Below are 22,016 nucleotides of genomic sequence, written 5' to 3'. Positions count from 1 at the left end.
TTTTAATATCTTTTAAAGAATGTGGTATATAAGAAAAATGCTGAATATTTATTTGAAATCTGAAATTTCTGATGGACATTTTTTTTTAAGTTCATTTTATTTATTACAACCCCAAACATAATACATGTTTGTTTTAGAAAATATATTTACCATCATACTAAAATTAGAAAGAGTTTATAATATACCACCCATGGCTTTCCTAGCCACAGTATGAACATTTTGAGGAAACTTCCAGTCTTTTCTCCATGCATAATTGTTGCTGTAAAAAAGTAGTTTTGTATACTACCTTATTTTTTCTTGGTCTTCCCTGGTGGCTCAGATTGTAAAGAATCTGCCTGCAATGCAGGAGGGAGACCCAGGTTGGATCCCTGGGGTTGCCATTTCCTTCTACAATGCATGAAAGTGAAAAGTACAAGTGAAGTCGCTCAGTCATGTCCGACTCTTAGCGACCCCATGAACTGCAGCCTACCTGGCTCCTCTGTCCATGGATTTTCCAGGCAAGAGTACTGGAGTGGGGTGCCATTGCCTTCTCCGAGGAAGATCTATAGCTACGACTTATTTTTTTCTATTTCCTCACATGTTTATGAACTTTTCATAGAGTTTAACATCATTGAGAGTACATTGTGTGTGTGTGTTAATTGCTCAGTTGTGTCTGACTTTTTGCAGCTCCAAGGACTGTAGCCCATCAGGCTCCTCTGTCCATGGAATTCTCTAGGCAAGAATACTGGAATGGGCTGCCATTCTCTTCCCCAGGGGATCTTCCTGACTCAGGGATTGAACCTGGATCTCCTGTGTTGCAGGCAGATTCTATACCATCTGAGCCACCAGGGAAGCCCCTGAGAGTACACTACTTCCACCTTTCTTCTCATATTTCATCTTTAACAGTAGTGTTTCTAGACTGTCAGATCCAAGGGCTCTATTTGCTATTATTGTCTTGTAAAGAAGATGATGTGCGGGTCTGCATATGACCAGCTACAGAATAGGAGGAGACACACATCCAGGGTCAGAGTAGGTGCCTCATTCATTTTGACAGCAACTCTGCTTCTCATTTATTCTTGGCCTGACTACTGAGCACATATTTACATTTGTCTTAAATAGCTTTGTAACCACATGTGTCAATAGATATCAGCCACAGATTAACCTCCTTAGATCTGTTTTTAACTAGTCTGTAAAAACCCCATTTATAGCCATAGACCATCTGTGTGAGACGTGCAGTAATAATATGTGGAGTTTGGCCTTTTCTGTTTAAAGATTAGTCCTACAAATAAAACCAAGCAGAAACAAAGATAATTAATACCCCTGAGAAGTACTGGTGCTGCAATCTGAGTCCAAGACCACTATTGGGAGGTCAGTGTGCAGACTGCCAGACCCCACCACCCCAGGCCTTGGAATCCTTGTTCTGTGATTCAGGGCCCATAATGTCTCTGAAGCAGAAGAGCATGTGAGGATCTCATGTTATTTTGAAAGTCTGTAAAACTTGATGATAAGACCTTCAATACAAGACAAAGTAAAGGTAAGCTCTGGATGAAAGCCACTGATAACAAGGTTTCCTTTTGATCAAAACAGTGGGACTGCTATTAAGTACTCAGATAGAGTTAAGAGTGGGGTCACCGGAGAACAGATTTGGCTGCAAATCAACGAGCCCACCCCCAACGACAAGGGCAAGTACGTGATGGAGCTCTTTGACGGTAAAACCGGACACCAGAAGATGGTGGACCTTTCTGGACAAGGTAAATGGGTGCTCTGCAGGTTAGAACCTAAAGTGGAGATTGCTGTTGCTGTTGTTCAGTTGCTAAGTTGTGCCCAACTCTTTGTGACCCCATGGACTGCAGTATGCCTGGCTTCCCTGTCCTTCACCACCTCCCAGAGTTTGCTCAAACTCATGTCCATTGAGTCGGTGATGCCATCCAATCATGTCATCCTCTGTCACCCTCTTCTCCTACTGCCCTCAGTCTTTCCCAGCATCAGAGTCTTTTCTAATAAGTCAGCTCTTTGCATCAAGTGGCTAAAGCATTGGAGCTTCAGCTTCAGCATCAGTACTTCCAGTGAATATTCAGGGTTGCTTTCCTTTAAGATTGACTGGTTTGATCTCCTTGCTGTCCAAGGGTCTCTCAAGAGTCTTCTCCAGCATCGGGATTCAAAAGCATCAACTGTGGAAGATGTGGGCTTTTTTTAAAAGGATGGAGGCTTCCTGTACTTTATAGCAGGTCCCCACTGGCTATTTTACCCTGGGTGGTGTATGTATGTCATTGCTACTCTCCCAGTTCATCCCACTCAAAACTTATTTAGATTTGCTTTTACTCTCTGCCCACTGAAGCTCGTTTAACTGCCCAACTCTCAAATCCCTCTCAAACAAGAGGCCTTAGGTTGTCTGACCAGCATGGTCCCCTGCAGGAAACACACTAGCTCAGCCAGGCTGTCTCCATGTGTGATGTGAGCAAGAAGAGCAGCCCTAAGTAGCCTGTTTAGCCCAGCTGTCCACCTCCACAGCCTGTAAGCCTGGCTTTGTGCTGATTTTTCCCATCTATAAAAGGGGGCAGACTGGTTTTATGTACATAGCTTCTAGTCGTAAAATGTTACAATTCCCAGACCTCAGGGGAACTTAAAGACCAGGTGAGATTGATTCAAAAATGAAGCTGTATTTTTGCCTGACATCTTCAAAGTCCCTTACTCTGTAGGCTCGAAAAAAAATTATTTTAGAACTCTCATTTCTTTGTTTCTGTGTCTTTTATTTTGTCTCCTGCACAGCAGAGAAGCAGTGCTTCAGGCCAGCACTGGCACACGCTGTGATCTATTGCAAACGGACGGGCCGGACCACAGAACAGTGTTTAACTGTCTGTGACGTGCAGAATGATTTAATGAGAGGAAAGCTTTTCTGTTACTCAGGATTTTTAACAGAACCAACCCATATTTGAAACAGACCTTTCTTCCCATTCCTTCTTTTTTTAAAAAAAAAAAAAACCTTTTTTTTTGTATTGGGGGCTTCCCTGGTGGCTCAGATGGTAAAGAATTTGACTGCAATGCAGGAGACCTGGCTTCGATCCCTGGGTCAGGAAGATCCCCAGGAGAAGGGAATGGCAACCCACTCCAGTATGCCTGGAGAATTCCATGAACAGAGGAGGCTGGTAGGCTACAATCCACGGGTCACAAAGAGCTGGACACAACTGAGTGACTAGCACATAGCCGATTAACAAACAATGTTGTGATAGTTCCAGGTGAACAGCGAAGCTATTCAGCAATACATATGCATGTATCCATTCCCCGCCAAACCCCACTCCCATCCAGGCTGCCACACAACATTGAGCACAGTTTCATCCCATTCTGTCTTTGGCTGAGTGAAGCTTTGCTTTTCTGTTTCGAGAGTTGAAGTCTTCTCACTGAATTGAGAGCTTCTAAAATCCACTATTTCATGCTTTCTGCCTAGAAAGTATTTGCTTCTCTTGTTAAGCCTTTGAGTCATAGGGACTGCTCGGGTGCAGCCTCCTTCAAAGCCCACCACGTCAGGTCTGGACTGATTACACTGCGCTCACATTGTGAGCTCTCATAGGCCCCTGTGTGTGGCCAGTTCTGGGTGAGAAAATTCTAACTTCTCTTTTTTTCTCTTCAAGCCTATGATGAAGCCTTTGCGGAATTCCAGAGATTGAAGTAAGTCCCCCCCTTTCCCAACGACGCCCCCACGGGCACCCTTGTCTCTGACCCATGCTCCTCCCCGGCTGAGTCAGCGGGGCAGAGGGTCCTGAACTGGGGCAAATGCAGGCGGAGCAGCACTTCCCGCTGCTTTGCTGAGCGGCAGAAACAGAAATGCAGTCGGGGTTGGCTACTTGACAGTAACACTAAAACAAAACCCTTCTTTGTTTGCATGTTTGTTCGTTTCTCTCAACCACAGACAAGCTGCCATCGCCGAGAAAAGTAAGTAAACCCGTTTGAGTTTATTCCTAGTGTGGCTTCAAGATGCAACTTTATTTTTCTATTATTACTGCAGACGGAGGAGAGTGAAAGCATTTTTTTTTTCCCTTTTCTTTCATTTCTATGTATATTTTTAAAACCTTAGGCATTCCGCATGTGTTGTCCTTTAGTCTCTTGAGTAAGACTGTCTGGAAAAGAAGGTCTCAGGTTACACTGTAAGAATGGCTCCCAGCCTCAACATGAAAAATCTCTGGGCTGCAAATCACACAGTAGGTTGTTCATCGCTTGCAGCAGGCGGCCAATGTCAGAAAAGTGTATATACTGAGTTGGCCAAAACAATTCCTTTGGGATTTTTCCATAAGATGTAATGGAAAAATCTGAACAAGCTTTTTGGCCATGCCAATATGTTAAGGAAAAGAAAAAATATTAATGAAACTTGTAGATTGGTATGTAAATCACTATAGCTGGTCCCCCAACAAGTGGTCCCATTTTTCTGAAAGACCAAGTAAGGCTGAGTGACCCTGATCCAGCGGTCAAGCCTGTCTCTGCACAAATGTGCTCTTTCCCGACCCCTCTCAACTGTGCTTCACACACAGAGGAGTCTATAGAATCCCGGGATCTACAGGATCCCAGGAATAACGGATGAACCATCGTGATGATTCAGGCTCTTTCTCGGGGGGGAGCAGAATTTGAAAACCATTGAAGGTTGTGGTTGTAGAGTCAGTCCTGAACTCAGGGACAGGAACCAGGAGGAGGAGGAGTGAGACTGTCTGCTGACCGTCTATCCCCTCTCTTGAATTCTCCTGTGGACAAGAAGCCTGACCCTCCCTCTGCTCCATGAGCTCCTTCCTGAGGTCTCTGGACCACAGTATCTTAGAGCTGGAAGAGACCTGAGAGCCTGTCTAGATTCCTGTTCTTAAATGGACACAGGACACTTAATTCAAACAAAATCTTCCACATGGACCCGATAACACAGGTGAGGGCCAAGCTATCTTCACGGAAGTCAGGATGAATCCCATGTACACCAGGGAGCAGAGTAGACAAGCTTCATATCCATGGGTTTAATGCAGCCCCACCCCCATAATGAGGAGACTGAGGTCCCCATACTGACATGACTCACCTAGCACCATCCAGAAAGTGGTACAGGGGGCCAGGCAGTGGGTCGGGCCCACAGGTGGTGTTACGTGCAATGGAATCAGCAGCAAAAGGCAGTTGAGACTCATTCAAAGCTTTAGCCTGACTTAGTGGAGAAGGGAATGTATAATAGAAATAAGGATGGAGAGTCACACATTTACTAAAGCAGGCTGAAAAGGAGAGGGTGGTGCCACTGCATTAGTGCTGAATGAATGACAGAACCGTGTCCTTCCCTGGGACCGAGGCTGTCATAGCTTCAGCACAAAGCTTGGCGGAGCGGGGGGTGGGGGTGTCAGCCCTGGACTTCAGCTCCCCTCCTACCCCTGTCCCCTCAGTCATAGAAAGGGGCCCTGCAGAACATCTGAAGAACTCCTCGGAAATGAGAAAGGGGCGCTCTTTAGGGAAGGCCCCAAGAAAAGCCCATGTCTTCTCCAGCCTCCAGATCTCCTGGCACACAGCCTCCACTTATGCAGCCTTTCTGAATCAGAGGGGAGCCCATGGAAGAGGCCACGCTCTGCCCTGCCCCCTCTGGCCAAGCTCACTGAGCTGCAGGAGGCCCAGGCTGAGAACAGCCGCCGGGGTTACAGAGCCGATCGTGGTGTGATCTCAGGTCCAGATAGAGGCACCTGTGTGTGAAGGAGATGAATGTTCAGAAATTGCAGGGTCATTTGCTTATTTTGCACAGTGAAAGCAGGTATACGATGACTATAAGGAGAGGGAAACTAAGTAGGGCTATGAGTTCCGCTGGGTGGCTCTGTGCAGGTGATGGCTGGTGCTGGTGGCTTCAGTGATTAACCAGAAATGCCTGTGCTTACAGATCGCGCCCGGGTGGTGGGTGGCCTCCCCGATGTGGTCACCATCCAAGAGGGCAAGGTAAGTTTGGGGCACTCCTGTCCCCACTTCGTCCACACTGGAAAGGTGTTCCCATGCCCCAGACTTGGTTCCCACCATCTAATCATATGCCATGGCTGCTCACGCCTGACTTCAGTATAGCCACAGACAAGGTTCAAAGTGTAGGCAGTTTTCCACTCATCTGAAGATGTTTTGTAGGCCAAGCATCAGGATGTACATTTGTTTAATGTGGCATGCACAGACCTGTTAGTCTCTTTCCAGAAGTGATGTCCCTTTAAAATCAGGAGAAGCAGAAAACGTTCAATCATAACTATACGACAAACATAACTGAAGAAAGAAGTGACCCCTAACGCTAGTGGAAAGTGGGCTGACCTATGGGATTCCTCATCTTTGAAGGGAAACGTGCTGTGAATCTCTATAGGCTCCATCATAGCGGAAAACTGATTTATTTCCATTTGATTTTAAACTGATATTTGTTAGCTCCATAATAATCTCTCTGAAGAGCAGTGAATGTCATGTGTAACCTGGATTTACTTTCTTCATCCCTGAAAAAAGTGAAAGTGAAAGTGTTAGTCACTCAGTCATGTCTGACTCTTTGCAACCCCATGGACTGTAGCCCGCCAGGCTCCTCTGTCCATGGAATTCTCCAGGAAAGAATACTGGAGTGGGTTACTGTTCCCTTCTTCAATGGTAATAGTTTCTCTTAGTGGCCATAGTTTGACTCATATTTTTCTTCCTGAAATGCGTTTGCAGAATAATTCAATAAGAAGTTCTAATTAATTATGGAAAGAAAATAAATTTCTTGCTATCTACCCAATTCTAAATGATACTCTTATGGAAAAGGCAACAAGGCCCTTCCAGATAGAAGGATATTCTTTTCCATGTATATGGTGAGCCCTGCTCTTTTTCTTATAACTTCTGGACTTCAGTAAGAAAAAAATGCAAGAATGGAATTTAGGACTTCCCTGGTGGTCCAGTGGTTAAGAATCCATCTGCCATTACAGGGGACACAGGTTCAATCTCTGGTCCAGGAAGATCCCACATGCTGCAGGGCAACTAAATCCATGTAGCACAACTACTGAAGCCTGCACACTCTAGAGCCCATGCCCTGCAACAGGAGAAGCCACAACAATGAGAAGCCCACGCACCACAAGTAGAGAGTAGCCCCTTCGTGCTGCAACTAGAGAAAGCCCACTCGCAGCAACGAAGACCCAGCACAGCCAAAATAATTTAAAAAATTATGTATACCTATGGCTGATTCCTGTTGGGGTTTGACAGAAAACAGCAAAATTCTGTAAATCAATTATCTTTCAATAAAAAATAAATTAATTAAAAAAAATTAATTCCTTCAGATGCAAAATTCTAAAAAAAAAAAAAAAGGAACTTAAAATGTGAAGTAAATTCATCATCTTTGGTCATCAGGGGAATACAAATTAAAACCATAGTGAAATATGACACAGTAGCAGAATTACTAAAATATAAAACAGTGACAACAAAAAATGCTGGTGAAGCTGCAGAGAGACTGAATCACTCCTACACAACTGTCGGATATATAGACTAAAATTATACAGCTACTCTGGAAAACAGTTTGGCAATCTCTTAAAGTAATGAAATATATATTTACCATACCATCCAGCAACTGTACTCTTGGGTATTTATCTCAGAGAGATTAAAATGTATGCTCACATAAAAACATGCACACAATGTTCATAGCAGCTTTATTCATAATAGCCCCAAACTGGAAACAGCCCAGGTGACCCCTGCAGGTATGTGCATACCATGACACCCTTCTGAGCAACAGAAAGAGACAAACTGTTGACACCTGCAGTAACTAGGATGAATCTGCAAGGAATTATGCTCAGTGGAAAAGGTACTCTGGAAATGTTACCTCCTGTATGATGCTATTTATATAATGCTGTGGAAGTTATAATAATTGAGAAACAGAAAACAGGTTAGTGGTTGCCAGGAGTTAGGAACTGGCTTGGAAATGGGGAGGTGTGTGTGGTTATAAATGGACCACAGGAAGGATCGTGGTGGGAATGGAAATGTTCTATATCCTAACTGATGTGGTGGATACACAAACCTGGACAGGTGATAGAGCCGAATAGATCTAAGTGCACACAAGCACAAGAATGCAGGGGAAATCTAGTGTATCAGCGCCTGTCTTCTGGTTGTGCTTTTCTGCTGTAGTTTTGTAAAATGTTACTACTGGGGAAAATTTGGTAAAGGAAATCTATTATTTGATAGATCTAAACATTGACCTTTTAAAGTAAGAGGCTTTCAGCACAGATGGTAATATAATAAAATATTAGGAAAGAGGAATACATTTTGGCAGAGCACCTTTGCAACTGCAGCAGCTTGAGTGGGTTTGGGGGGAGAGATCAAGTGAGCAAGACGGGACATGAAAATGAGTCACACTTTTGAAGCAGCTGTGGGGCTTCTGCTGCTGGGCTTGGTGACACAAATGAAATGCAAAAGCGAGCAGGTGGAGATGATGACAATGAGGAGATGTCTCTACTGAGACAGGGTCCAAAATGCCACCTTAGAGCAAAAGGCCTCAGTGTGTTTATGGGAACTGGAAGCAAATGCCTTCTTGGGGCTTTGATCATAAGTGTTCCCAAAGCCAGAAAACCAAGGCCCCAGAGAAACCTCCTCAAATGTGATTTTGAAATGTAACTTGCACAGGTGCACACAGCCTGGCCCAGCAAGTTTAGGCTTGTCCTCCATCCGGTCACCCCCAGAAGGATGCCTCAAGGTGGGTGTTACATCTGATACATCTCCTCCCCTCACTTAACACCTGTTTTGCAGGCGCTTAACCTCACGTGCATCGTGTGGGGCGACCCGACTCCAGAGGTGTCCTGGCTGAAGAATGAGAAGCTCCTGGCCTCGGACGAGCACTGCAACCTGAAGTTCGAGGCTGGCAAGACGGCCTACTTCACCATCAGTGGGGTCAGGACATCCGACTCGGGCAAGTACGGGCTGGTCGTGAAGAACAAGTATGGCTCGGAGATCAGCGACTTCACCGTCAGCGTGTTCATCCCAGAGGAGGAAGCCAGGAACGTGACAGAGGAGCCCCAGAAGGGCACCAAGAAGGCCAAGTGACCGGAAGGCGAGGGGGCCGAGGGGCCGAGGAGGGGAGAGCCACGGCCAGCTGCCTCGGGCCACGTGTGTTCAGGTGGTTTGAGTTGAGCACCAGGAAGCCTCCAATTCCCTATTTTTGTGCTGGCTTTGGGGGGTGGCGGGGAGATTGTCAAATCTTTGTTCATGTAAGACAGCACCAAATAGCAACGTTTTACTCATTTTTCTTTATTCACAAATTGTATTAAGAAAATAACATTGGTAACATAAATGTTAGGAAACAGTTTTAAGGCAGAGACCAGAATAGAGTCAGAGGGATGTAGCCGACGGTCAGAGGAAGTGCTGTGGAGCTGTGTGGATGTGGCTGGCCTTTGAGCGGTCAGCTCTCCCAGTTGCCAGTGATGTGCCAGCAGCTCGTCCCAATGAGACCAGCTGTTGGGCCAGCCAGTCTGTCACGCGTTGCGACGGCAGCAGAGTGCGTTTGTGGGCGGCTGGTGGTCTGGAACCTCTCGGTCCTAATAAATAGTTCACACCCCTCTCTCCCCAATCAGTGCTTCTCTTGTTTCACCATTTTGGCTGCCTGGCTGGGTGGTCTCCACTGCACCTTTCTTGCCGCTTCTTGTAACATGTCTTCTGATTTAAATTCCTTTGGCTAAAACAGTGAGCTGTTGGTATCTAGAGGATCCGTAGAAGAGACTATTCAAAGTTTAGCTTTAGGAAGTTAATATTCAACAATATTGAAGTAATAAATTTAAAAATCTAGGCCTTAAACCCTTGAAGTTTGACTTTAAAACCTTATTTTTCTAATTTAAAATATTAGCCACTGAAATATTAATTTTAAGAGTGTTTTAATAACAAAAGTTCCCTTTAACTTGTTAAATTGTGTGTGTTCAGTTGCTCAGTCATGTCCAACTCTTTGTGATCCCATAGACCATAGCCCACCAGGCTCCTCTGCCCATGGGATTTCCCAGGCAAGAATACTAGAGTGTTGCCATTTCCCCCGCCAGGGATCTTCCCAACCCAGGGATTGAACCTATGTCTCTTGTGTTGCCGCCGGAGTCTAATTAATATATTTGCTTTTCATTTTAAGTAACACTATTGTCTGACTTAACCAACGAAAACTTTCCAAGAACTTAAATAATTTTACCCATTAAACTAAGCATATAAATATGGAAAATGTTGATTTCTCTCATATGTTCTCAAATTGTACATGAACTTAGTAAGACTTCAACATAAAATCACAATCAATTAAACAATTTAGTTAGAACCATAAGATAAGTTGTTACTAAGATAAATGATCAGAAACATTACCAGTATGTAAAAATCAAATAGGAACAGACTTCATAATGCAAAAATAGTAATTTTACCTACATGTAGCCCCTAGGGCCTGAACAAAAGGCGTGAACTCAGACTGTTTGCCATGGGGAGCTGGACACCAAGACCTCATCACAGCTCTGGGACCCACAAAAGGTAGCTTAGTCAAAAAAACAGGGATAGTAAAAAAACAAACAGGAACAGTAAAAAAATATCACCAACTGACATGGAGAAGCTCTACAAAACTTACCATCTGCCTGGCAGTAGTTCTGGGGAGAAAAACAAAGTTAATGGGTTCCTGAAGCCAGCGCTGTGTGCTCGTGGGGTCCAGATTTACTGCAATACCACATGGTGTAGGAACCCAAGCCAAGAGTTCTCATGAAAATGGCCAATGTTTGGGCCCCAGAGAAGCAAATGTAAATGACGCTATAAGGAACTTCTGTGTCTGCCCACAAAGGATTGCTGTCATGGAAATCATTCTCCCAACCATAAACGACTAGAAAATCTGACACAATATATGCGGGACAAAAAACTGGGGCGTTGGCTAGCGGACTTGCAGGGGTGTGATGCCCCAGAGAAGAAGAACAGTACTGAGAGACTGGTGAGGGTTCCGACTTGTTGTGTGGACAGTGGATGGTGTTCAGGCTGCAGTCCAGCCAGGAGGACCCAAAGAGAATGTCAGACTTACTGAGTTGAGGAGATGGAGACTGAAGTTCAAGGAGGCTGAGGTGGCTGGGATTCATGGGAAGGGGCATTGGAGGAAAAGAGTCTAACAGAGAGGAGCATGGACTGCAGCAGATGGGTCTCTGACTGAGTGCTGCTCTGAGGGTTCTGGGGAGGGCTCAGGAGGTGGGGGGACCAGCAGTCATGGGAGCCCATGCAGACTGTGAAAAGTTCTCCTTCCCACCAGCCGGAAAGGAAAGACTTTATAATACATGGGGCATGGATAGAGGCCTCAGAAGTTTCTCACCTTAGTGTGTGTGTGTGTGTGTGTGTGTGTGTGCACACGCGCTCAGTCGCTAAGTCATCACTGACTGTTTGCGACACTATAGACTGTAGCCCGCCAGGCTCCTCTATCCATGGGATTTCCCAGACAAGAAGACTGGAGTGGGTTGCCATTTCCTCCTCCAGGGGATCTTCCTGAGCCAGGGATTGAACCTGTGTCTTCTGCCTTGGCAGGTAGATTTTTTACTGCTGCGCCACCGGGGAAGCCCTTCTCACGTTAGTACTGGGGCTAAATTAACTTTAAACTAAAAGCTGCCCTAAACCCACCCTAACAAAGCTTGAAAGTAAGCCTCGAGAAGATCAAATATCTATGGTGACCTAATGGTGTGTCAGGACAAAGTGCAACATACTCTAAATGAATGAATTACCAACAGTGTGAAATTCATAACAGTTGGAATCCAATCAAAGTGTGCAAAGAAGAAAATATGACTAACAACCAAGAGAAAAGTACATTAAAGATAAATAAGTCCTGGAGATGTAAGGTACAGCATGGTGACTGTAGTTAATAATTGTTGTTTAGACACCAAGTCGTGTCCAATTCTTTGCAACCCAATGGACTGTAGCCTGCAAGGCTCCTCTGTCCATGGGATTTTACAGGCAAGAATACTGGAGTGGGTTGCCATTTCCTTCCTGACCCAGGGATCAAACCTTCATCTGCTTGGCAGGTGTCTTTACCACTCAGCCACTGGGGAAGCTCGTAGTTAATAATACCATATTGCTTGCTTGCAAGTTCCTAAGAGAGTAGATGGTAAAAGACTTCATCATAAGAAAATAAATTTGTAACTGTGTGAAATGATAGAGGTTAACTAAACTTATGATGGTAATCATTTTACAATGTATACATATGTCAAACCATGTTGCATACCTAAAACTAATACAGTGTTATATGTCCATTATATCTCAGTAAAACTGGGAAAATACTTTATACATAATATTATGGAAGTATCAAGAATAATTCATTATTAAGTTAATACTATTTGATCAGATAATGAAAATTCAGAATAAGTTTAATCCTTTTTAAACACAATGTAATCCCAACAGGAAATGTAATTATAATTTTAATGAAAGATGTTTAAGTAGCTTTTGAAATATGATGAGCTATGTGTATATATGTTATTTGTTGGTAACTTATACGCATGTAACTTGAAATGGCATTGCTATAGTTTATGACCATTAATCTAAGTTAGCAGATGTCTACAATCTAATAACATGATACACGAAGGAAAAAAGGAAAATTAACAAAAACAAAGCCAGAAATGACAGAGATGATAGAATTAGCAGACATGGACCTTAAAACATCTGTTATAACTGTATTTTCAAGAAGTTAGAGGAAAGATTGAATATGTTAAATAGAGACATGGAAGAATACCAAGGCATATCATAATGGATTTGCTGAAAAGCATTGGTGAAGAGAAAAATCTTACAAGCAGCCAGAGGGAAAAAGACAAGTTACATAAGAGGAACAAAAATGAGAACAACACAAGACTTCTCATGAGAAGCCATAGAAGCCAAAGGATTGTGGAGCAAGACCTTCAATGTGCCACGTGAAAAGCAAAAACCCTCAACCTAGTCTTCTCTACCTACTGAAAATATTATTCAAAACTTAAGGCAAAATAAAGACTTTATCCTCCAAACTAAAGCTGAGATACCCACTGGCAGGAGATTTTTGCTACAAGAAATGTTCAAGGAAGTTCTTCAGTCAGAAGGCAAATGGCATCAGATGGAAATTCAGATCAACAAAGAATGAAAGGTAGCAGAAGTGGGCAAATGTGAAGTATATTCTCATTTTTAATTTCTTCTTGCTCCTAATGCACCTGGCCTGGTACCCAGCATGTGTGCTCCCTTCCTGCAGACCTGGGCATCCCTAGGGTTGCCAGGCTTCAGCGTCAGTCCCATCAGAGGCTCTGCTTGGGGACAGGTGCAGGCCCACCAGGATAACGTGCCATCCCTTCACCCCTCTAGTCACAGGAAGTCCAGCCCTACTCAGGGCGGGACCACTCAGGAGGCTCTTGTAGGGTTTGCATGAGAGCAGTGGCTGACAAGGATGCACTTCCCAGAAAGACTTGTTGGAGGTAAATGGGCAGAGCTTGGGTGAAATTGCTCAGGAGGACACACCTTCCTACCTTCAGCCTTGAAGCACCTGGGTGGATGGTGTGTCCACCGAAAAGAGAGCAGCCCAAAGACAGAAGGAGTGATGTGCTTGGGGGGTGGGGAGAAAGGGGGTTGCATTATGGCAAACCTGTGAGTTTACTAAAAGCTCAGATGGGGTAAGAAAGTATTGCTTTTAGAAAATATCAGCTGCAGAAAGACTTGACTGCAAGAGGAGGAAGTGGTATGAGAAGGATGACCCAGAAACAACAGAGGATGATGTTTAAACAATTATTGGGGTTGAATTCTTACAACGCATAGAAGAGAAAGTGGGAGTTAAAGTACTGGGAACACTGAATTCTTGTACTGTATGTTAAAAAACAAAAGCTTTCCTATCTTTGTGGTGCATCAGTAAATCTACATTAGGAAAGCAAATCTTCTATAGTAGAAGAGTTAAGCTCCAGTTCTCTCAGGCATAGAATCAGGAATTTTCTTTACTGTTTTGGCATTAGGGGAACACTTCCAGGTACTATATAGCATTTCTGTTACAAACTAACATTGCATTGTTATTAGCTCAAACTGTATGTTCTCATTACTTCTAAGTATCCACTGCTATGGAGTGAAAAGAAAAGATTTATGGATTAATAGTACCACTGGCACCATCTCAAAGTGTTGATTATGTTCTACTCTGTGGCCCTGCTCTATTACCCACTTTAAGACGTTTAGATAAAATCCACAGATTTTATGGAAAATTACATGCTTGAAACACAATGACTGTTACATCATGTCTTCAGATGTTTGCCTTTCGGCCTCTGGCTGAGGGCTTTTGAGATGAAATTATGTAAGGAAAGTCTTAGGTGATTTAATATGCTTCTGAAGTATCCACTGATATATATGTATATTAAAACCTAAAAAAACTTACACGAAAGTTTCCAAAATGACCCAGCTCATAGCTATGAAGATCTAAGTGACTTTTTCACATTATTTCTTTACATATTTTGTTGTAGTTTAGTGTCAAGTAGGGATAATAACACAGTACTTGTCACAAAGATCACACACATGCTGGGGGCACCCAGAGACCGTCCACACCCCTGGCTGTCCAATTTAAGGGCGCATTTCTTCATTCTGGAAAAGGCAGAGAGCAACACGCAACCAAGCTGCCTCTAAAACACTTGGTTTTGTTTTTGTTTTAACTTAAGCAAAGAAGGATATTTATTGGTTCACATAACTGAAAGGTCCAGGCACGGTGGGATCCAGGGACACAAACATTCTCATAAGAACTCAGGTCTCTCCATCGTTTGTCTTCGCTTTCCTCTGTACTGCCTTCATTCTCTGGCTCATTTTGGTGTGGTGGGCCCTCTTGGTTTAAGCTTTTCATCCTATAGCGCTAAGCAACCTCAGTAAAGAGTTTCTGAGCTTCTCCTCCACAGTTCACTAAAATTCTTAAGGTTTACTAACACCAGATCAACTTGAAAAAAAAAGCCAAACCAAACACTTTGGCAACAAAATACACCCGCTTTGAATAAACCATGAAGGTAACTTTCCCCTCCCCTGGTCTCAAGTTCCCATGGTTTCCCCTAACCCTAACCTATTTTAAAAAGAACAGAGGGCATAACCTATAGGATCGGAACTTCAGCCTTAAATAGGGTCACTGGTGCCCATGACATCACAGGAAAGCCACCTACTCTACCTGCCTGGACCTGGTTCTGAGCTGGGTGAGGAGGTGGACCCACTGAGACCACGTCACTGGGACAGGTCAGAGGAAAGAGCTTCCTTTCAGAGACCAGGAGTCCCATCCCACAACCCCAGTGTTTTCTTTCTTTTTTTTTTCTTTTAGTTTGTTGCCCTGGTGTTTTCTTACGTAGATTCTGTTTTTTCTTTTTAAATTTATTTATCTTTAATAGAAGGATAATTGCTTTATAATATTGCGTTGGTTTCTGCCATACATCAACACGAATCAGCCATAGCTATACATATGTCCCCTCCCTCTTGAGCCTCCCTCCTTCCCCTTCCCTCCCCTCTATGTTGTTACAGAGCCCTGGTTTTAGCATGGAAGCATATACACTACCCTATGGAAAACTGATAGCCAATGAAAATTTGCTGTAGTCTCTATTCTGATGGTTCCCTGGTTGATCTCAGTTGTCCAAATCCAACTCCCCAGGAGCTGCCCACAGAAGCTTCTGCAGGCAGGCCTCCAGTCCAGGTGCGGCGTGTACACCAACAGCTCCCCTCCCCTCCTCTCCACTCGCACAGCTTTCTGGTCCCCTGCTGCAGCCAGACCTCAGGACCCCACCCTGCTCTCAGGCTGCTGTCAGCACAGGCCCCGTGCAGTCTCCATTCCCCAGGACATCAAATGAAAAGTGCCCTTCGTCACACACCCTAAAGCAGGAGCCACATTGCCAAGACTTTTTTTAAATTTCATTGATCAGAAAACTATGCGGAGGAAGGACAGATCAACTCATTGCTGGGACAGTCTTAGAAGGAAGTTTCAGCTGTACAGGCATAAAGATAAAGAATGATGAAAATTGGAAAAAAAAAAAATTTGTCTCAAAACTGGAAGAGAAGGCAATCACCTTCTTATAGTAATGAAAATGCAAGACATCACCTTTTCTGCTCATTCATTCATCGGACATGTATCAACTTAGCAGGAGTCTGGGTCAGGTCCTGCTCTCCAAATAAGCCAGACTGTCTCTCAAACTCTGAAACCCCTCGCTTCTTGCCAGATTCATGTCAGTGTAAATGGAAAATCACAGGCAGCTTTGACCTCTGCATGGGCACTCCCGGAAGTCACGGGATGGGGGTGGGAGTGGGAATGGGGGCGTGGAGGGGTGGGTAAGAACCGGGTTTTTTCCGTCTCAGTGGATGGAGGGTAAAGCAAGATGGGAGCTGTGTGGGTGGCAGGGAGGGGAGGGGAGAAAGGGCAGGAAGAAGGGAATTCTTGCTGGTTTCTAGGCATAACTTCATATCTATAAAGAATTGGACTATTTTGTGTAAACATTTTTCATTGGGCCTTTTCTTAATTTTACATATCCTCAGGCTTTTAACATTACTTTTTTTTTTCATATCTAGGCTGCATTATGGTTGTTAACATTTCCCAAAAAATTGCTGTGCTCTCCTAATGCTGTATTAAAGGAGGTCATTGCCTTAAAATATGAGGCATCAAAGAAAGATAAAAGCTGTAAGTAAAAATATAATGATAAACCACCTAGTTTGAGTAATAGAAAATTTTTATTTGTGTTTTAAGATAGCCTCATGCTAAAGTCACTCTCGGAGAAGGCAATGGCATCCTACTCCAGTACTCTTGCCTGGAAAATTCCATGGACAGAGGAGCCTGGTGGGCTGCAGTCCATGGGGTCACACCGAGTCGGACACGACTGAAGTGACTTAGCAGCAGCAGCAGCAAAGTCACTTTATTTTTTAAATAGAGAACTTGGATGCCCCCAGTTCTGCTAGATTCTGAGTCAATGACGTTTGAACAATGTTTATGAAGTGGGAACAGATTGATCACCAGCAGAGCCGAAAGGCAGAGCCACTCTAAGACAAAACCCCTCAAAAAGGGGAAAGTTTATCACCATAAGGCTAAAGTAAGTGTTCAGTGCTCTGTTGACAGATAATTTAAAACCAAATAAATCAAGACATTAGGAGAAGTTTAAAAAAAAAAATGAACACATTACTTGAAATGCTTATTGCGCGGTCAGTTGCTCAGTCACGTCTGACTCTGCGATCTCATGGACTGTAGCCCACCAGGCTCCTCTGTCCATGGGATTTCCCAGGCAAGAATACTGGAGTGAACTGCCATTTCCGTCTTTGGGGAATCTTCCCGACCCAGGGATGGAACCCACGTCTCTTGTGTCTCCTGCCTTGGCAGGTGGATTCTTTACCACTGAGCCACCTGGGAAGCCTGAAATACTTATTACAGCAGTATATTATAGTGATATACTGCTGCTGCTGCTAAGTCGCTTCAGTCGTGTCCAACTCTGTGCGACCCCATAGACGGCAGCCCACCAGGCTCCCCCGTCCCTGGGATTCTCCAGGCAAGAACACTGGAGTGGCTTGCCATTTCCTTCTTCAATGCATGAAAGTGAAAAGTGAAAGTGAAGTCACTCAGTTGTGTCTGACTCTTTGATATAGTTGTATCTTATTGTATTATTTGTATATTACATATTATTTAGAGATAGAGTTGTATATTTTTATTGTATTATACTTAAACACCATCAAGTTATACTCAGGATGAAAATTAGGAGACTTGAACTGTCAGAAAATTGCTTAAAGATATTAAAATAGTAAGACATTTAGAACTGCCCTCATTTCTATGGCAGTCACAGCTACGGAAATGCAGTGCATTCCTTGTCAACACAGGAAGTTTGTTACAAAGACATCATTCAAAACAAAAGTCAAAACTCTGGAAACTCCTTTTAAAATGAAATGGAAAAAAAAAAAGTGTTTATGTCTCCAGACTTTAAAGTATTTTATGCACAAATTAGGCAAGTCATTCCTCCCAAAAATAATAATAATAATCCAATTCACTTCTGCTGTGGGCCACTTGATGAGCCCTTGAGAATTCCACATCACTGCAGCTTGATCTCGCTTACAAAAGGTATCCCTCAGCCTGTACAAAGGTACATGTGAATTTAATGCCTTTTCCATGCAGGCTTTCAAAATGCTCACCTTGAATAGGTGGCAAAAGTTCTGCTAGGCAGGTAAGGTCTTAAGATGAGTCGATTATTGACTAGAGGTTTGGGGAGAACGTCTCAATACTTGACTTCATGTGTGAAATAGAAGTCAGTCAGGCTGTTGTTGTTATTACTCATCTATTCCTTCAACAAGTATTCATTCAGCAATGACTGAGGATACAAAGCTGAACCAGGTGGAGATTCACCCTCAGGGTGCTCACTTCTAACTGATGCAATGCTGGGAATGTGAAGAGCCACCATACAAGCCACAAATCCATGAGAAAAGCACATGTAACACTCTGGTATTATCCAAGTTCCAAGGAGTCATATAATACTTGCTGAAGAGTGAGGTGAGCATAAGGGAGATGGTGAGAACCAGCAATCAGAAAAGACTTTGTAGAAGTAGAAGCGTCTTGTCTGAGTTTTGATGAGTGGGTGGGTTTGAGCCATTTTGAGGTGGATTAGAAGTCACTCAGCACGGTGAAGATATCCCAGATGCAGACAAGACTGCACAGAAGTGAGCTGGAATACACGATCCCAGAGAAAGAAGGTGTCCAGCAGAATTCATCCTGCCCTTCCTACAGGCTGACTTGTATCCCCTAACATTTATTTGTTGAAATCTGAAGCCCCAGGACCTCAGAATGTAAGTGCATTTGGAGAGAGGGCCTTTAAAGAGGCAATTAAATTAAAATGAGGTCATTAGGGTGAGTCTTCATCCAATATAACTGGTGTTCTTTCAAGAAGAGATTAGGACACAGACAGGTACAGAGGGAAGACCATCTAAAGCACATGAAGGGGCCTTCCCTGGTGGTCCAGTGGCTAAGACTCCCAGTGTAAGAGGTCTCGGTTTGATCCCTGGTCAGGGAACTAGAACCCACATGCTGCAAGTTAAGATTCCGCATCCCACAATGAAGATCTTGAGAGTCCCTTGGACAGTAAGGAGATGAAACCAGTCAATCCTAAAGGCATGCAACCCTAATATTCATTGGAAGGACTGATGGTGAAGCTGAAGCTCCAATAATTCGGCCACCTGATACAAAGAGCCAACTCCTTGGAAAAGACCCTGATGCTGGGAAAGATTGAAGGCAGAAGGAGAAGAGAGGAACAGAGGATGACATGGTTGGATGGCATCATCGACTCAGTGGACATGAGTTTGAGCAAGCTCTGGGAGATAGTGAAGGACAGGGAAGCTTAGCATGCCGCAGTCCATGGGGTCACAGAGTGGGGCACACCTGAGCAACTGAACCACAGCAATAAGCATGTAAGGAAAATCCTATTACTGGACTTCTCCAGATGACCAAACTGAAGCACCAGGAGAGATTTTTGCCCAAGGCCACATAACTAGTAAGTGATTGAGTTGGGTTTGAATGTAGGCATTTAGGCTTCAAATTCTGTGTTTTCAATTGTTAACTACATTCAGCTGCCTCTTAGGTTAAACGTGGATGGAGATATTTTCACTGTCTTCAAGGTATGCCAGAAGCCTTACCTTTCCCTCAACACTGCTGGGGCACAGGTGGGCGAGGGCTGGCACCTTGGCATTCCAGTAGGTTGACCTGCTGCAGGAAGACAACCTCCCTCATACCACCCCCCAGAGACACTCCAGACACACCACCCCCCAGACACACACACTCCAGACACACCACCCCCCAGACACACCACCCCCGAGACACACCACTCTCCAGACACACATATTCCAGACACACAGAAATATGTTTAGTACATTTAAAGCATGGAAGGAGTCAGAGCAATCTCTGGAATGTATAATCCTTGAAGACAGAGACTTTATGCTCTTCATTCTCGATTCTCTAGGATTTAGAATGGTACTTGGCACACACGATAAATATCTGTTGAGTGAAAAAAAATTGTAGGGGCTGGAAATGAACAGAAAACTCAAAGCCAAAGTAGTGTGCAAGAGTGAAACTGAATGGGTAAAGGAGGTACTGGAACTTGACACAAGCTTTCAGAGTTGGGAGGCAGGGTTTTGATGTTTGTACATCAGATGTTCATAGATCAAACACATGGTGTTCACTCATATCAAACGATGAAGCCACTAACCTTTGTAAGAAGGACTCCCTGTATAAGGCCAACTAGTCATCCCAACTGCGAAACAGAGACTAGAACACTCCAGCTGGGCAACCAGTCTGGAGAAGCCACAGGAGACTGACCTGTTCTTGCTGTAATTTGTCCACAAATCCCAAGGAAGGTGGACTCCTATAGAAAACAATACCCACTGCGTGACTTCCTCTGTAGTCCAGTCACTAAGATCACACTCCCAGTGCAGGGGACCGGGTTTGATCCCTGGTCAGGAAGCTAGACTGCACATGCCACAGCTAAGAGTTAGCAAGCCACAGCTAAAGATCTTGCCTACCACAAACTAAAAAACTTCCTGAATCCCAAAACGGAGATCAAAAACCCTGTGTGCTGCAACTAAGACCCTGCGCAGCCAAATAAATAAATACTTTTAAAAACCAAAAACAATATCCACCACAGAGGAGCTCAAGGGTGAAAATTACAAACCACTCAGGAAATTATGACCCCAGGGAAGAATCACAAAAGAGGTAATTTGCATCTAAGAACTAGAGGCAATAGAAAAATGTGAAAGAATCTTTAAACTAGTTATGTTTGAAATACTGAAAGAGGTAAAGGAAGAAATATTAATACAGTCTATAAAGCAGGAACAGGATATGACAGAAAAAAGAACAAATGAATTTGGTAAAGTGCCGGGGTCCAGCCCCAGCTGATCCAGGGTATTGGAAGGAGAGACGGCGTAGGCGAGGGTCAGGAAACAACTGCTTAATTACACTTTAATTAAGGATACAAAGAGTAATAGAATAAGGATAGCTCAGTGAGGAAATTCAGTGGAGAAAAGCGGCTGAAATAAGGATAGCTCAGTAGGAAAATTCAGTGGAGAAAAGAGGCTGAGTAGCTTGGTTTACGCGGGAGACCAATAAAACTTCAAGACAAGAAGTTTGCACCACTTACATAGGCCGCAGTCGTCCTTCCGTTCTCCCGAAGGAGAGGAGACACTGAGGCCTCCCCGGTCAGATCTTAGAAGCCCAGGCATAATTAGCAAGCATGGTGGGTTCCGCGCTCCAGATGGAGACTCAGCCAGAATTTGGGAGAGAGAGCGACATGGGGAGACCAAGTTTCAGTGAACAAGGCCCGCACTTTATTTTCCAAAGTAGTTTTTATACCTTAAGTTGTGCATAGAGGATAATGGGGGAAGGGGTGGAGTCATGCAAGGACAGCAGTTCCTGGTTCTAATTGAAGCCAGGCTTTCAAACTTATCATATGCAAAAGTTCAGGTGAATTACATCATCTTCTGGCCAGGAGGCCTGTTAACATTTTAAGAAACTTATTTTTCTCTAAAGGTGATTATTCCAAAGTCAGGCACCAGCCTCCAAAAAAGCATTGGACAAAGCTGCATTTTACATTTCTATACACCCATTATATCAATCAATACACTGCCAAGGACACAGTAGGTAAGGAGTATGGAGACTTAGCAGCAAACATTGGCTCAATAAGTGAAAAACCCTTCACCAATACAATTTCTAATCAATCTTTTAACTACTCAAAAGAATCTGTGTTTAGACAGTTTAGAACATCTCCTGCCTCTCACAGCTGGGAGGCTCTGAACAATCACATGTGGCCGGAAAAACCTATTCAGGCAGGCTAGAGGATTTCCAAAGGAGTTTGTAGGTTAAACACTGTCACACCCAGGAATTATTAACTGGAGCTGTAAGCTAACTCTTTTTTCAGAGAGAGGTAGTGGGGGACAGCCCCCGTAAAGTCAGAGGTGTAGGTGAAAGCACAAAGCAGAAAGTAGGCAGACTCAGGTTTGGGGAGTAGATGCTCGAGAATTTCCAGGGGGACTCCTGAGGCTTGATCCCGCCTTTGCGTATGCCGAGCCTCCTTCCTCATGACCTTTGTCATGGGCGGAGTTCCTCACGCTGGCTCCCGGCAGAG

General features: G+C 43.9%; 2 protein-coding genes and 1 long non-coding RNA gene across 4 annotated transcripts in view; 2 read left to right on the top strand and 1 right to left on the bottom strand.

The window, feature by feature from the left end:
* The window catches only part of MYOM1 (myomesin 1), a 120,810-nt gene extending 110,663 nt beyond the window's left edge, over positions 1 to 10,147 (top strand). For both annotated transcript variants that reach the window (XM_055559208.1, XM_055559207.1), the window contains 5 exons: positions 1,567 to 1,730; positions 3,609 to 3,645; positions 3,887 to 3,909; positions 5,858 to 5,913; positions 8,701 to 10,147. In XM_055559208.1, coding sequence (XP_055415183.1) covers positions 1,567 to 1,730; positions 3,609 to 3,645; positions 3,887 to 3,909; positions 5,858 to 5,913; positions 8,701 to 8,994 — 574 coding nt within the window. In that variant the 3' untranslated portion in view covers positions 8,995 to 10,147. The remainder of the gene's footprint in view (positions 1 to 1,566; positions 1,731 to 3,608; positions 3,646 to 3,886; positions 3,910 to 5,857; positions 5,914 to 8,700) is intronic.
* Positions 1 to 22,016, top strand: part of LPIN2 (lipin 2) — a 375,312-nt gene that overhangs the window by 240,512 nt on the left and 112,784 nt on the right. The gene's annotated exons all lie outside the window — the stretch shown is intronic.
* LOC129635974 (uncharacterized) lies at positions 9,183 to 21,172 on the bottom strand. Its single transcript, XR_008706566.1, has 2 exons — positions 21,033 to 21,172; positions 9,183 to 9,645 (listed from the first exon to the last, which is right to left on the bottom strand). It is a non-coding gene; the product is annotated as an uncharacterized LOC129635974 (long non-coding RNA).

This window comes from Bubalus kerabau, chromosome 21 (genome assembly GCF_029407905.1).
Source record: "Bubalus kerabau isolate K-KA32 ecotype Philippines breed swamp buffalo chromosome 21, PCC_UOA_SB_1v2, whole genome shotgun sequence".
In the NCBI taxonomy this organism is placed as follows: domain Eukaryota; kingdom Metazoa; phylum Chordata; class Mammalia; order Artiodactyla; family Bovidae; genus Bubalus; species Bubalus kerabau.
Note: the sequence above shows the minus strand (reverse complement) of the source record. Positions and strands in the feature narration are given on the sequence as shown.